Source organism: Streptopelia decaocto (genome assembly GCF_964273445.1).
Source record: "Streptopelia decaocto genome assembly, chromosome: 2".
Classification (NCBI taxonomy): Eukaryota; Metazoa; Chordata; class Aves; order Columbiformes; family Columbidae; genus Streptopelia; species Streptopelia decaocto.
The window spans coordinates 143,414,073-143,429,184 of record NC_138655.1 but is presented as its reverse complement, the minus strand read 5'-3'; the positions used below and the strand labels follow the sequence as shown (position 1 = coordinate 143,429,184).

Here is a 15,112-nt window from a genome sequence, read left to right as displayed (position 1 = left end):
GTCTGCCACTGCAAGCAAATGAATGATTCAGAAGTCCTAGATTTAAGAAACAACAGCAGACCACTGGCCATTTGGCCTCACAAACTTGTATCATCGTCCGAATACTCCCACTGTTTTCTGCCTTTCTGGAAATCCTTAAATGCCTTATTCCATACAAAACCTGTCTCTGATCTTGCTCATGAGAAATTTTCTTTCAAATCTACTTTAAAATTTCCTTTCAAAATGCTTGTTTGCCAAGGTGACTATAATGATTTTTTTTTTTTATTTCTGCAGTTATTCTTTTTGTTGTGCCATCCCCCCAAACTATTTTGGTTGCCTTGGAGTGTCATGGTCTGTGAGGTTGGGGATTGTCCCTTTTATTTGTTCTTGGAAAACAGCTATTGAGTTATGGGTACCACTTCAAACAAGATACTGTTATTGTTATTACTAGTAACAACAATAAAAACTATAACAGCAATAAATGTACATGTTCTTTTATCATTCATCAGATCGTAAGTAGAGCACTACACAATAATATTTAAAAAAAGAGAAGTGGAAAGTAATAGAAGAAGGGTCTATTGATCTAGGACCTTGTACAGTGTTAAATGTCTTGTATGAGGATCAATAAAAGAAAACAGGAACAGTTAACCTCAGTATAACAGCTCATCCATGTGTGGCAGCACTATTCCTCACCAGACCAAGGAAGGCTGCACTGCACAGTGGACTGCATGGAACCATTGTGACAATAGGCAGAAAAAGAAAATGAAGATGTATTATCTTAGCCAAGAGCTATTTCTAATTGCAATATGAAGTGAATCTATGGGAGAGTGTAGGGATTAATATAAACTTCCCCTGCTTTTGTCTATGTTTCGTCATTCCTGAGTCAGGGCAGCTGAAACCTCACAGTGTTGCTCTTCTCTTTCCCATGAAGTCAATAAGACAGCTTGTGGAGGAAGGAGCTGAGCAACAGAATCAGAGGATAAATTAATATAAATTAATAATAATTAAAAAACCCCAACAAACAACAATTTGAGAGGCTAAACTAGGATGTGGGAGGCATTAATGAATTTAATGAAAAAATGCAAGCAGGCATCCCCACTCAGGTACTGCTTTTTACTGAAAAGTTCATGAGCACCTGTTCACACAGGAACTTCAGATTTAATTGTGCTGACTGTGGACATCAAGATTGAGCTTAAGCATGAATAGGATCCAAGAACCAAACCTCGCTCTGCCCAAATCCTACAAAGAGATTTACTTAGCTTTCTTAAAGCTTAGTTCACACAGATGTATAGAAGCTTTTTAAAAATAAAAGCACTGTCAGCCTTATTTGATTTTTTTTTTTTTTTTAACACAGTACATGTGGTGAAAATTTCCAGGCCATTGCAGTGAAAGAAAGGAAACATTGCCCAGGATGTGGAAGATCTATTTTCAGATGTGTTCCCATCCACAGGGCACTTAAATGACTTCCTAGTAGTTGTAGCACTATGTAGCAAGGGATATGAGATTCATGGAGAAGACAAGAAAGAAAGGTGACACTAAAAAATGTTCCTCTGACTTTCAGACAGCAAAGTCTTTTACTTGACATAGCCATTAATAATTTATTAAATAGTCATTCAGTTTCAGCTGAGAATAAATGAATGTATACAAGGTCCAGTCTTAATTTCTGTTCATGCACTGTAACAATATTTAGTACTTGTACATATATTTCAAATTGCCAAGAAAATGGAAATTAAGCAATTGAAAGGCCATCAGGAAAGGCCGGCTTTATTGAACATGCTCTGGGCTGGGCTATTAATTCCCAATGATGAGCAGTTAGTTGTGTGAGTCACCCTGCTGGGAAGTAACTGCTCTCAGAAGGAGCAGTGGATTCATAGTTTGTCTGTCTCATAATTGTCTTTTTGACAGCTGCATACTCTTCAGCTCTTCCATTCAATGCCACATTGGTGCATCACAAACTACCTTATCCCTCGTACCCATTTTCAGGCCAATTTGCACTGAATGCATTGTTGGTGTTGTTAAAGGCAGAGCATCATATTCTGCAGATTAAAAAATGCTGGACTTCAGCAAAGGTCCTAACCACCATGTAAAAGCCGTCAAATTAATCCCCTTTGATTTTATATTTTCTCAGTGTTTAGCATCTAGATTTGTCTCTTCCAAGTAACAGGTGACAACTGCCTGCCCACATTTCTACTAGTCTAGAGAAGAGCACTACATGGACATCAACGCTGTGATCAGAATATCAAATACAAAAAACCTCTATGAAATACAATAAATGTTTTTCTTAAATGACAACAAGTGTGAGTAACTTGTAGTTTCCATAATAAAAATTCAGTTCATTGACCCCAGGGCTCAAATACTCATGAGAAATTGATTTCACTTTCTTTGCAGAGAGACAATAAACAGTGTTGTCAACTTTGAAAATACTCTCTGCTGCAAAATCAACTGGCAGATCTTTTAAAAAGCCACCAAGGGAAACAGATGAAAAAAAATTGACATAGAATTTTTTTCAGATACAGAAATCTTATTACAACAGCACTTCTGCCATTCCAGGCAAGGCTAAACCCATGGTGGGTTATATGTCTTATGACCAAACCTTTCCCAAAAAGAACTTTCTCAGTGGAACTTTCCCCAAACTTTTCTTTTGCTCAAAAAAGCAATTGTTACATACAATATGCATTATTTATAACGTTTCCCCAAATTCTAACATGTACGAACCTTTTAAGCAGAAAGAGCATGTGAATCTGCAAGGTTAGTCTGCTTTCTCATTATGTGCTGAATGACAGCACAGAAACAGCAAGTAACCTTTTTTGCCAAATACAAAAGCACAAAACACAAACATGAAATAACTGTTCTTCTGCTGGAATGCTGTTTAGAAATAAGAAAACAAAACAAACCACCCCCCTAAACAAACAAACAAAAAGGCAACAAAAGAAAAACACAATAAAAATATTCTTGTTTGCACAGTAAATACATAAAGACCATATAAACCTTGATTTTATATTACTATACTGTGTCTCTAGTTGGAACAGGGTTAACTTCTTTCGGTGCAGGAAAACCAAAAAACTCAAGGATTTATCAGGAATGAAAATCTTTTCCTGGTTCCTGGTGAATGTGATGCTGACTTTAACAGGAACAAATGTGTGTCCAAACTGGGACTGTTATTTAGAGTGTTTCTAAACACACTGTGGATACTTTCCTAATATTATTTATCTCAGTATTGCTTATTAACCATTGAGGTCTGTAAAATAATGAAATACAGTGTTTTCCATTCTCTAAATTTAAGGTTTACACAAAGTTTCTATGGTGATAGTTTTATATATGAGAAAACGAAATTGTGGTACACACTTGAACTCCTGCCATGATATGAGATGGAAAAGAGTTCATACCAGAGAACAATATCTCTGCCTGTGAGAGGAGAGATACAACAAAGTTTTATGGCAAAACAGATGAAAAATAGGTGAAGTTCTGTTACCTCCTGGCTAGAAGCTTTCCTTTATATAAAGCGACATGGAACCAAGGGTAAATGGCAGACAAAAAGTAGAAGAATTTCACTGTGTGGACTTGGAAAATAAAGCTTTGGTTTTTCCCTCCAGAGCCATGTCATTCCTTTTTACTCTTACATTTTGATTAGATGGTAAAAAGCTCCAATTCAAACACCATTCTCATGTGCACGTGCATCTTTAAGGGATAAATGTAATACCTTATTTGACCTTACTGACTGACACAGCTACACTAGCAAATCTAGGGATATAAATGACCTAAGTAGCAGCAATCAGCCTGAAGATGATAAGTCAGTACTGAGTTTTGTTCTTTTCTCTCCTCTTTCTACCAGATGAACGAATTTTCATGGCAAAACCCTGAATTTGTCACAAAGAGAGAATGAAACCTGTAATTTATTCTCATATAGGAATGCTTTACAACAAAGTGAGTGTTCGCTGTTGGGTCACATGGCAGGAACTGGATGAATTCTTAATGTTCATCAAACTGATGATATTTTTCAGCTGGTTGGTCAGATGAATATGAAACTGTACTCAGCACTGGTGAGGCTGCACCTCAAATACTGTGTTCAATTCTTGCCTCTCACTACAAGAAAGACATTGACGTGCTGGAGCAAGTTCAGAGAAAGGCAATGAAGCTGGTGGTCTGGAACACAAGTCTGAGGAGCAGCTAAGAGATCTGGGGCTGTTTAACCTGGAGAAAAGGAGGCTGAGAGGAGACCTTATTACTCTCTACAACTACCTGAAAGGAAATTGCAGTGAGTTGGGTGTCTTCATAAGACTTGTGTTCCAGACCTTTCACCAGCTTTCTTGCTCTTCTTGGAAAACAAACGAGAGTCATGTTTCCACATGAGAGATCTCTACAAACAATTTAGCAACACCTCTTTTCCACGTGTTTGCTCTCCTCTTTGAGCAGCCAAAGAGCAGAAACCCTCTCTTGCATGGTTTTGGGCTAGCCTGCACCTATAGATCCAAGTTCACTCCAGCAGCCCTCCACAATATTGCCTATCATTTCTAGCCTGGAAGCTGTATCACCCTATTTGCATTACCATGGCTTTGAGATAATATGCTACTGGTAAGAGGGAAGACCTAATGTTTAGGACAGCTGAGCATAGAGGGTCACAGCCTACAGTAAACTCAGCAGAGCTACTGGATTTTTTCCCCTCTTTCAGGCCTCCGTTTACATCTGGAATGTGAGTATACCAGGAGACTGCTTGTTTTATGGGGTGGGTATATGGTTCTCCAAACGTAAGCATTTTTCCTGATAATGCAGATTCCTGAACAGATGATTAATGACCTACATACAGTGACTGTGGGAGGGAATAAGGGAATGTACAGTTAGAAGGATTCTCCAGAGGCTCAGTGGAAACTCCATAAAAATGTTCTCTCTAACTCTTTCAGGAACAGCCTGGTCCGGACTTAGCTTCTCCATGGTAATGGAGTGTGATTTTCTTACTTTTGTGGGTTCATTCCTTTAGCTTTTGTTAACATTTTGAGGTTAAGCTATTGCTACACTCTACTTGGTTTCATGATGATTTATAAACTTATGGCTCAGGTAACGCTTTAAAAATTGGTTTCCAATTGCATGTAAGGAATGAAAGGTGGTCTTTGAGTGTGAATATTACAAACTGTAACCCACAAATTCTGAATTCAATATCTGGCTTTGCTATCAATTTCTTCAGAACCCAGGGCAACTTGGTAAGTTTGTCCAAGACTGATCAACTGCTTAATGCAGCAAATGGATGAGAGTGCACTAAAATAAAATCCCTCCGTTTATAGGATGACAGCACACTAAATGTGTTAGCTAAGGACTTTCATTCTTCCTCTCTAAAATATCACCTAACACTACAACAGTTGTCATCACCATTAATTTTAGTCTGAGTTGCCTGAGGCCATTTAAACCATTACAGTACTTAGTAGCAACAAGAAATGGCCATCACAAATCTCAATATTGCACCATACTGAACACCAGCAAGTCTGTCTGTTCTTTCTTTAAGTCACAAGATTTCTTGAGAAGGAAGAACTTGAATTACACTGACAGAATAACTTAATGTTTCTTACAGTAACATACTCTTAGATCCGACACTTTTGCCTAAGTATAACGTTTTCCTATTCTGAGTGCTACAGCTGAACTTGCAGAAAGCAGTGAGCAAGATTTAGCTTTCTACATAATCTTGTCCTACTAACATATTAATATCCATCACCACCTGTTTTACATATCTCTGTTCTGTGATGCTTTTCTCTATGTCTTTTATTTCCATCACTACTGAAACCATTCCAAAGCTGTTCTTTGATAAGATTTTTTTTATACCAGCAGAGCATACGGTACAGCATAGATAAAGAATACTTTATGACAAGTTGTCTCCAGGGAAATCCTTGCTTGCCTAAAATTGTGTGAACCCTGCAATTTTAGGAGAACAGTTCAGCAGTTTCAAGTAAGTGGAACATAATCCATAACTTCTCAACAGGATTTTTGCAATAATGGCAAAAACTTTAAATCTTCCCTTTTTCATGCAAGAAGAGTAGAAGATGTCTGAATCTTGGCCTGCCAGGTTACTGGACAGCAGTGGAAAACAGAACACATTAGCTAGGACACTGTTAAGAGTTAATGTGAGGAAAGCTCAGGTACCTAGAGGCACACTCTTAACACATCATTTAGATTCTTCTCTGTAGATGACAGAGCTAGGCACCTCTATGTAGTATCTTATGCCACTTTCTTATGCCACTTTGAGTACTTCTTTTAGGCTTACATGAATTACTTCCTCTTCCCTATTGTTTGCCACAAAAGAAGCGCTTGTGACTTTCTCACTAACATCAGATGAGATGGAGCCTCTGGAAGGTCATTTCCTGTGGCTAGGCCAAGATCTGATGATAAAACAAAGCCATACTCCATACAAAGTCCACTTTAAAACATTTTAAACCACCACAAAGATTAGTTTTAGCATTGTTTAATGTTGATTTTTTTTTTAACTTTAAAATTGGAGAGCACACTCAGCTAATTTGTAGTGACTTTTTTTTACCTCAGTTAGCTATTTTGGACTGTATGGCCATAATAACTTTTGCTATGTCAAAAATATTTTTTTTCCTAAAGGATTGACTTGCCTCTTTCTTGAAGCAGGTTTCATTTTCAGGATCATTTAGAAACTTAAAAATTAGAAAGAAATGTTAGATGATTATCAGCAGGCATGAACTAGTGTTAAACATGCTGCAGCTGGAATTCAGGGTACACAAGAAAAACAGGACTGAGTCTTCTTCATAATTTTTCAAGAATTCTTCTGGTAAGAGGAGCCCAGGCTGCAATTTTTAAGGGAAACAGGAAGACAGATCACTAATGGCAGCTAATTTCTGGTCATAGGGGACTGTCAAAAAAAAGAAAAATAGCCTTGGGTAAATGTATCACTGTATATAAGGTATATAAAGGTACTCTTTCTTTCAAAACTTGGGTCTGCATTTTAATAATTTCTTACTGAGCTTCCTAATATTCCAAGCTCAAATTAAGCTCTGTAAATCCTGTATATCACTAAAGTTCATACCTAGATGATCTTTGAAAAAGTCCACCACAGAGTATAAGCAGCAGGGCACAGACATCTCCTAGCACTATATGTGCTGGGATGCACCTGTACACAAATAAATAAAATAGCTTTCTCCCTCAGGTAGATAGATTTTGCATAGCTTGACTTTTTTTTTTTTTTTTTTTTTTTTTTTTGTAAAAGCAATATCTGTGCATCTTGATGAATGAGAAGTGTAGCAGTTTCTCTGATGCTGTCAAACACACATGCACTTTTCTATTGATTTATAGAGCTGAAGGACTGAGAGAAACTCATAGAAATCAAATCATCACAATAAGGTACCTAAAAAGGTCAAATAAAATGTCTAGATGTGCTGGGCAATCATCTAAATCATCAACTAAGGAGTTCTCAACAGGAAAATACTGCACTACTGTGTAGCCACAGGCAGTTTTTCACAATTTTTATGAATAATTAGTTTTTTAAACTGTTTAGTCATTTGTGTTATAACAAAAACAAACAAACAAAAAAAACCCAGAATCTGCAATTAATAACAAAAATTTGTATTTGTATTGCTGGACGTATCCTAAAACTTACAGAATGTTTCTTTTAAAGAGAATAAAGATTTAACAAAAATGTGAAGACACATCAGCTATATTTTAGAATGGTTTAGACATGGATGTGTTAGGCATCTAACGTGTTTATTAAGACAGAATGAAGACAAAAGAAAGAGAAACAAGCAAATTTGAAATGTATGCTAAAATATGCCACATAAGATTGTGGGTGAGTTACAGTACTAACTTGCAAGTGATTTTCTCATGTAATTAAAAGGTCAAAGCAGTCTGACCTGAACTTGAAATTTAATTTAAATTTAGTTGCTGCTTTATAGCATTTAGTTTCAGAAGTTCCAGGCAGAGGTGAGATGCAGAATTTCTATAGAATCCTTTTGTTGTACCCAGCCAGATATTGACTGCTATCATTCAAGGACACATCAAGCTATAGGCCATCATTGATCCAATATAGCTTTCGTTTTTCATTATAAAAGGTTCCCTTTCACAGAGTTTTAAAGGATCTAGTGTGAGAAAATAAAGACCCTGTATTCGTGACCTGAAATAATCTACTCTTTATGAAATGCTGACAAATCATAGAGAATCAAAGAATGCTCCTGCAGCTACAGGGGTGTTATCTGAGCCTAATCTAGGGGTCACTGGAAAATTCAATGCATAATTGAAGTATCATCAAAAAGAACTTCTCAGATTAAAAGCTACGTTTACTGTGTGAATGAGAAATCCTGGTGTGTTGCTTTGCTTCTGTGTTGTTTGAAGTCAGTTTCATTAAAAAAAAAAAATAAATTCAAGAATAAAAGGAACAGCGCAAGGAAAGTGAATAATCACATCAGGTACTGGTTTGTCCTTCTAAAATGCAGCAGCTTGCTGCACGGAAATGGACTTTCTATATTTAAGATAAGTGATGCCACAATCCTTACCACCTCACTCTACTAAGTAGGCTACAGCCATCCCTCACTTGCTCTACTATTCATTACTTTGCTTTCACAGGGTTTTTTGTTTCAGATCTTGGGCAAAGAGTAGGCAAGTGAAATGAATAATCCTGTTGCAATTCCCAGATCAAAAGAAACCTGGAATGTGTTTTCTAAAGCTCACATTTTGAATTATTTTTAGTGTAACAGCATACTATTGAGCTGTTCATAAGATGCTCGAGATGGAAAGCTGCCTGGTCCCAGGCCAGCCGCCTGCCATGCAGCGATGGGTTGCAGGGCAGAGCATGGGTAGAGCTCAGCTGGGAATGTGCCTCATGTACAGAGCAGATACGAAACAGGAAAGTGAAGTGCTGACTGATTCACCTTGCCTGTTAATCTTTAAGAGCACTGAAGCACTTCTCACAACAAAATAAAAAAACCAATTGGATTTCAAGAAGTAGAAAAGTTCAGGGGCATTCCTGTAGACAATATGCCTAAAATTATCACCCTGAGTTTATAGATGACCTTATTCCAAGGGACCACTTACGTGTCAAAGCCATGTCAAACAACAACACTGCCAACAAATGGACAATTCAATGCCCAGTATTGCATGTGACCAGCTATGTCATGCTCAGTGACAGCAAAATTAGAGGAGGGACTGGTAAGGAAGGGGATGGCAACTGCATCCTGTGGACTGAGCAGATCCCTAATTTGAGGGATGGAGAAAATAATGGCTGAATATTACTTAAAAACAAATGACAGGAAAACAGACCAAAATGCCAAGTGGCATCTGCATACAGTGTTTTATCAAAGCTTGAAAAATTCTCTGCCAGGGCCCTGAGAGACTATTACGCTACAACTGCCCCTGGGACCTCTGCCAATGGGCTTGGAGATTCCATTTAAGCTCAAGCACAAGCCTAAACTATGCTGTAGGTGAACTGGTAGTCAGCTCTGTCTTTGGTCTTGTCTTGTGGATCAACCTTGGATCTATGCTGAAGGTAGCTTGTCTCCAGTCCTGTCCTTGTCCATGTCTCCTTGGATGGAAGTTGGAGTTGTGTTGTAGCCTTATCTCTGGCCCCATCTCTTTCTGCTACTGATCAGACTTCTTGTATGGACCTGGTTCATCACTTCACCTTCTCTGGGACTGCTGATGGGAGCTGCTTTCTTTAGTCCTTGCCTGAGCTGTGCTGCTGGCCCCTGTGCTTCTCCTGCTTCCTCACCACTCCCAGCCTTGCCTTGCCAACCTGCCAACCTGGCTTCTTGCCTTGACCCCAGGCCTGCCTTGTCTTTGCAGACTTGGCTGATGGTCAGTAGTCTGAGGTTGCCCCTGTGTTGCTGGGCTCACACCATGCCCAGCCCATTCCTGCTGCCATGATTGCTGCTGGTTCCCCTGCCCCTGGGGGAAGCTCGGTGCTCCCTGCCTGGAGGAAAGGCAAACAGAGCCAATAATACTCCCCTTTATATCAAAGGAAATAAAATGTATTTCAATTTACTCAGCAAATCATCCTCTGCTTTGACAGACCATTCTGAAGCCAGTAGAAAACAACCTAAATCTTTCCCTTCTCCTAAGCAAGCTCTGCCATCAGCAGTTAGTACAGATCCAGCCTAGATGTAATGATCCAGTCCTGTTCTAACTAACAGCAAAATTCTCAGCAGCTTCAAAGGGAGAAGGAAAAAACTTCAGGTCTCAGCCCTTGAACCCACAATGAAGATAACAAAAGCAGTCCCCTGTAGAACCTCATTTAACAGAGGCCTTTACCAGTAGGACAAGGTGATCTTATTAACTTGCATGGGAAACACGCAGAGAGAAATACAAGATCTCTGCTAGTAGAGAGACACAGATATAAAAATGATATATTTATTAATGAAATGTCATGTAATAATTCTCTACTATGAATGAGTTTATAACACAGTATTATTATTTAGAACTAGCATTGTATCTTCTCTTAGTACAGTTAAATAATACTGTATTATAATACAGTCAATACAGTTAAAAATTTACTTAGCATGGCCATATTTGGAAGTTAATTAAACCTGTTGTTTTATTAAAGAGTTATAAAGAGAGTTGTAAATGTTTAATTTACTGAGCAGTTGCTAAGTTTATTTACCCTGCTGCTGTTTGACATAGATGTGGAAGGCTGAAGTCCTTTGAGAGTCTGATAAAAGCTATTTCTACAGTCTGATTTTGATTAATGAAGTTCAGAGGAGTATAATTCGACAAACTACTGACATTCTTTACAAACAAACAAAAAAAAATCATCTCTTACCTCCATTGTCTTTTAGGTGCAGCGCTATCTTGGTGTCATCTATAAAGAAAATTCAAAGTCAGTTGTAGGAAAATGCATTTTTCTAGATCATGAGTAATTTTAGGAATGACTTTCTAGTGTCAAAGAACTTTCACAATTAGAAAATTATTTCTTAATGAGCAATGTTTTATTTCCTTGCTACTAAAAAAACATTTATGAGAATGTTGCAGTGTGAAGGAGGATTCAAAATATTGGTAAATATGGGTCTGCCTCATAACATTCACAAATCATTTATGTTACATGTTGATACATAGCTTGAGCATTCTGCCATACTAAGTACTACATGAACCAATATATGAAAATAAACCAATGACTTAATTCCTCTTCTAAGGATCATGAAAAGATCTACCATTTTTAATACTTTCCATATTCCTCTTCTCTTTGTGAGCTTTAACGTACAAAATGTCAGGGAATAATGCTGCTAATGCAGTCCAAATCCTGCACTGACAGTTTCTAAACTTCTCTTGCTGCCAAGAAAATGAGCCTTTCTTATCAGTAGATTCCCATCTTGAAATACCTTCAGTTGAAATTTTCCTGTCACGAGCTGCTTGAAAACTCTGCCTGTGCCTAATAACTTTTCTTGTGTTAACATACAAATCTAACAGAAAACTTCCCTCCCTTTTATATATGTTAAGATTCTATTTGATTAGTCTGGGTTAGCTTTTCTACCCAGCTGAATTTTCCCCAGAAGGACAAAAGCAGGATAGCACAACCACAGAAAAGCAAGATGGAAGCAGCCAGTGAACAAGGGTGGGAACTGACACACCATCACTTGCCCAGTTAATTCCATTCAGAAGCCTACAGAAACTACTTCACAACAGTGAGCACTACATGAAAAGAACAGTGTCAACTGACTGAAAAAAAATGTAAACAGGCAAATTTCAACGATGTTTTTAATTTGGTTTATCTCTAATTTTCATTCGGCTACACAGAATAGCCAACGGGATTCCAAATTAATTGCGTCTGTGATGGAAGTTTCATCGCTAACTTTAGCAGGGCTCTCTCCATCTTCTGTTTCAACAGGTTTCAGAGTATGGCCTGACGGTTAAAGGAACATGAACAACTCATTGTAACCATAAGTTGCTCAGAAGTCTGTCTGGCTTGTCCATGCACCCCACACACTGCCCCCTCCTCCAGCACTCGTTCGCTTCACTGTTGTCAAAGCGAGTGGCAGTTTAAAAGCAGTAGCTGATATTGCCTTGACTGAAATTCCCCACTCCTTCCACTGCCCAAAAGACAAAAGGTCAACATGAACACATACTCAAAGGAAAAAAAGTATTTTGGATTTGTAGATGATGTATTTGTGCAATACAGTAATGCAGTGTATACACTTCACCTTCCGTGGGCAGGCTAGTCGGCAGGTGGGAAGTGGTGGATCCTCTGGTGGTTGTTAAAACTCTGAACTTTGTGGTGGTTGGCAGAAGGGCGGTGCTGGAGTATGGAGGTGTTTCAGTTGTGTCTATATTCTTCTCACAAATCTTATCTTTTGACTGTTGGGAAACAAGAAAAACAAAGAAGAGAAAATTAATTCTCAGTGGAGACTGTCACTGAAGAATTTAAGCATGGACAAGCTGTCAGGATAAAAAGAATGAAAACGGAAACACTAAATCACTGAATTTCAAGAGCTTTTTTTTTTTTTTTGAAGTGCTCTATATAGCATTCAGCAACATATATTTTTCATTTAGCTGCGAAACTTACAATGCTCAATTGTTAATGACAAGGCTTCAAAGTCACCCCTGAATGTCAAACTTTATTTCCCACAATCAGATTCTAGCACCTAAGATTAAAATTCAAATTTTCACTCTACTATTGTGAATGCTCACTGCTATTGGTCTGAGTGCCATAAGACATGCTAAAAAAGTATGTGGGACTTAAATTGTAGCTCTTCCTAGTGAGTATGTATAGTTAACTGGAGCATTTAATTAGGCTTTACGTGCAGTTATCACAGGAGAATATGCACATGTGTACAAACTGTGTGCACGTATTCAGCTTATAGAATATTTATATACCACGCTATGGAGAAACACATTCACTATATACCTATGAATTCCATACAATATTAAAATTTCATATATTATATGTATATACAATATAACAATTATTATATAAAATATAAATGTTCTAAAATATCAACTATAAAAATAATAGTCATTAAAATAATTATATTAGTCCACCATAAATAATATTTACCATCATATAATTATTTAACTTCTATTTTCATGAGCAAATATTTCAATACAAATCTTGAGTCTTTTTTAATTAAATTTCTGGACACTTTTAAAATTCTGCAGGTGTAATGAATATTTTCTTTTATGGATCACACAGTTTTTCAGGAAAATACATCCAATTAACGAGCAGAAAATATGGGAATTGCCTGTAACTCCTGCTGTCCCCATTCATTTTATTGAGAAGTGGAATCCCGCAAAGCCTCTTCGTTTTATTAAGATCCGTCTGTCAAAACCCAGTGAGTGTTGTCTTACTTTTATTATGCTTGGATATTTTATTGTCCTTTGTTTGACAAGAAAAAATATATATTACATTTTAAAAAGGTGTCAGTACTTGCAGTATAGCTATTCTTCAAATTTCTTCATGTTTTAGTTGGAAAACCACTCTTAATTTCACTGATGCAATTTAATAAAAATGTAGCTCAAAATTTATATTACAAAGAAGGAAACATTACTATGAGAATCCTCATTATTCACCATCTTGAATGAATGCCTCTAAAATTAACCTCTGTGTGCTAATTATTGATCCTTCATTGAACTCCAGCAGTCAGCTCAGGCATCATTCCGGAAGGTGTCAAGTCAGCTGTTGCTTCTGCTCCAGAGCCTGAAAGCTGGACTGTGAGCAGCAATCAAGTACCCTGAAACTGTGCAAATCAAACTACTAGCTTCTCAGATACACTTAGTATATCAATAATTTCCTCTCAGATCATGTACTAAGCCTTGTAGCACTAGTTGTGTTGAAACAAGAAAGAAGCAGCAGAAAGGGATGCCACTGTCATGCAGACAGAGGGTTTTGGATAACTTCATCCAGGGGTGTCAAATTCATCTTCACCGGGGGCCACAGCAAGAGTAGCTACATTTATACAGTTCTAAAATTACATTCGGCCCTTTGAAGGCAACCACGAGGCTGACATGGCCTCCAGTGAAAATGAGTTTGACACCCCTGATCTTCAGGCACATCTGAGTCCTAGCTAATTTTGATCTGGATTTAAGCAATACGAAGGTTGTGCACTATAACAACAACTACTCCCAGCAACTTTTATTTCATGTTCTTGAAATACTGTCCTCCGCAGATGAAAAATATCACAGAAATTCCATTCTTAAATCGTTAGTTTACAAACTGCAAAGCTGAAGCTCCAAGCCCAAGCAACAAGGCAGTATGCAGGATGCAGTTATTTTGTGATTACAGTTATAAGAAAAAAAATCTTCCATCAGACAGGATTTATATAATTACTTCTCTTTGCTGCTTCTGAGAATAAAACAGAATGTGCTGTTCTAACTAGACACCTGGGGCTACATTTTACCCTCAGTTTTACCTGACATTACACTTCAGAAGGGCTATGTTGCTGAAACTCATGACAGAATGTAGCCCTTTCAGCCAAAATGGAAAAGTAACTGCTTTTTTATGGCCATCAGGAGATTAAAAGCGTCATAAATTAATTTGTTCCTATTACCACACTCCCCAAATGAAAAAAAAACCTCACCAACAAAAAAGAACCCTCAAAGCAAAAAGCCTCCTAAAGGGAGCACATTGGGAAAGAACCAGCAGTAAGATATTAAAAATGAATGGCTCTGGTTCAGAAGTACCCCAAGCACCTCTTTGAGAAAAGGCCTGAGTCCTTATTTGACAGTATACCACTATCACAGTCAGATATGTTTCTTGTTCTCTCACTGTCTCTCCAGGAAAGGACATCCAAATGACTTGTAGGTTTTTTGGTTTGGTTTGGTTTTTGTTTCTGTCTTATTTTAAAAGTATTTGCTATGTAATTTGTTTTGTACTAAACTATTTGGACAGTTTTCATAAGCAAAATTAAGTCATGAAATGCCTGTTTTGCACTTGAGACTGCTCTGGCAGAGGCTTTTCTGCTTTGAGGAACATCACAGTTTCTTCCCCATTTTCTGGCAAGATTCAGAGGTCTAAGTGAAAAACAATGCAGGGACATTGTTTTGGGTCAGGCCTTCTGGTATTTTTATTTTCTATTTAAAGTATTTTTATTTTGTGTCCATTTTATTCCCTGAAATGGGGACAGAAATTGCTCAGCCTATTTTTCTTTATTATGCCTTACAGTATTTCCACTGAATGACAACGATAAAAATAGCATGTCTTTGGCCTTGAAACCAT

General features: G+C 37.6%; 1 protein-coding gene across 1 annotated transcript in view; it reads right to left on the bottom strand.

Annotated features, from left to right (window-relative positions):
* The window catches only part of PLXDC2 (plexin domain containing 2), a 272,320-nt gene that overhangs the window by 17,705 nt on the left and 239,503 nt on the right, over positions 1-15,112 (bottom strand). The window contains exons 11-12 of the mRNA XM_082044120.1: positions 12,102-12,255; positions 10,727-10,765 (exon numbers count right to left, since the gene is read on the bottom strand). Coding sequence (XP_081900246.1) covers positions 10,727-10,765; positions 12,102-12,255 — 193 coding nt within the window. The remainder of the gene's footprint in view (positions 1-10,726; positions 10,766-12,101; positions 12,256-15,112) is intronic.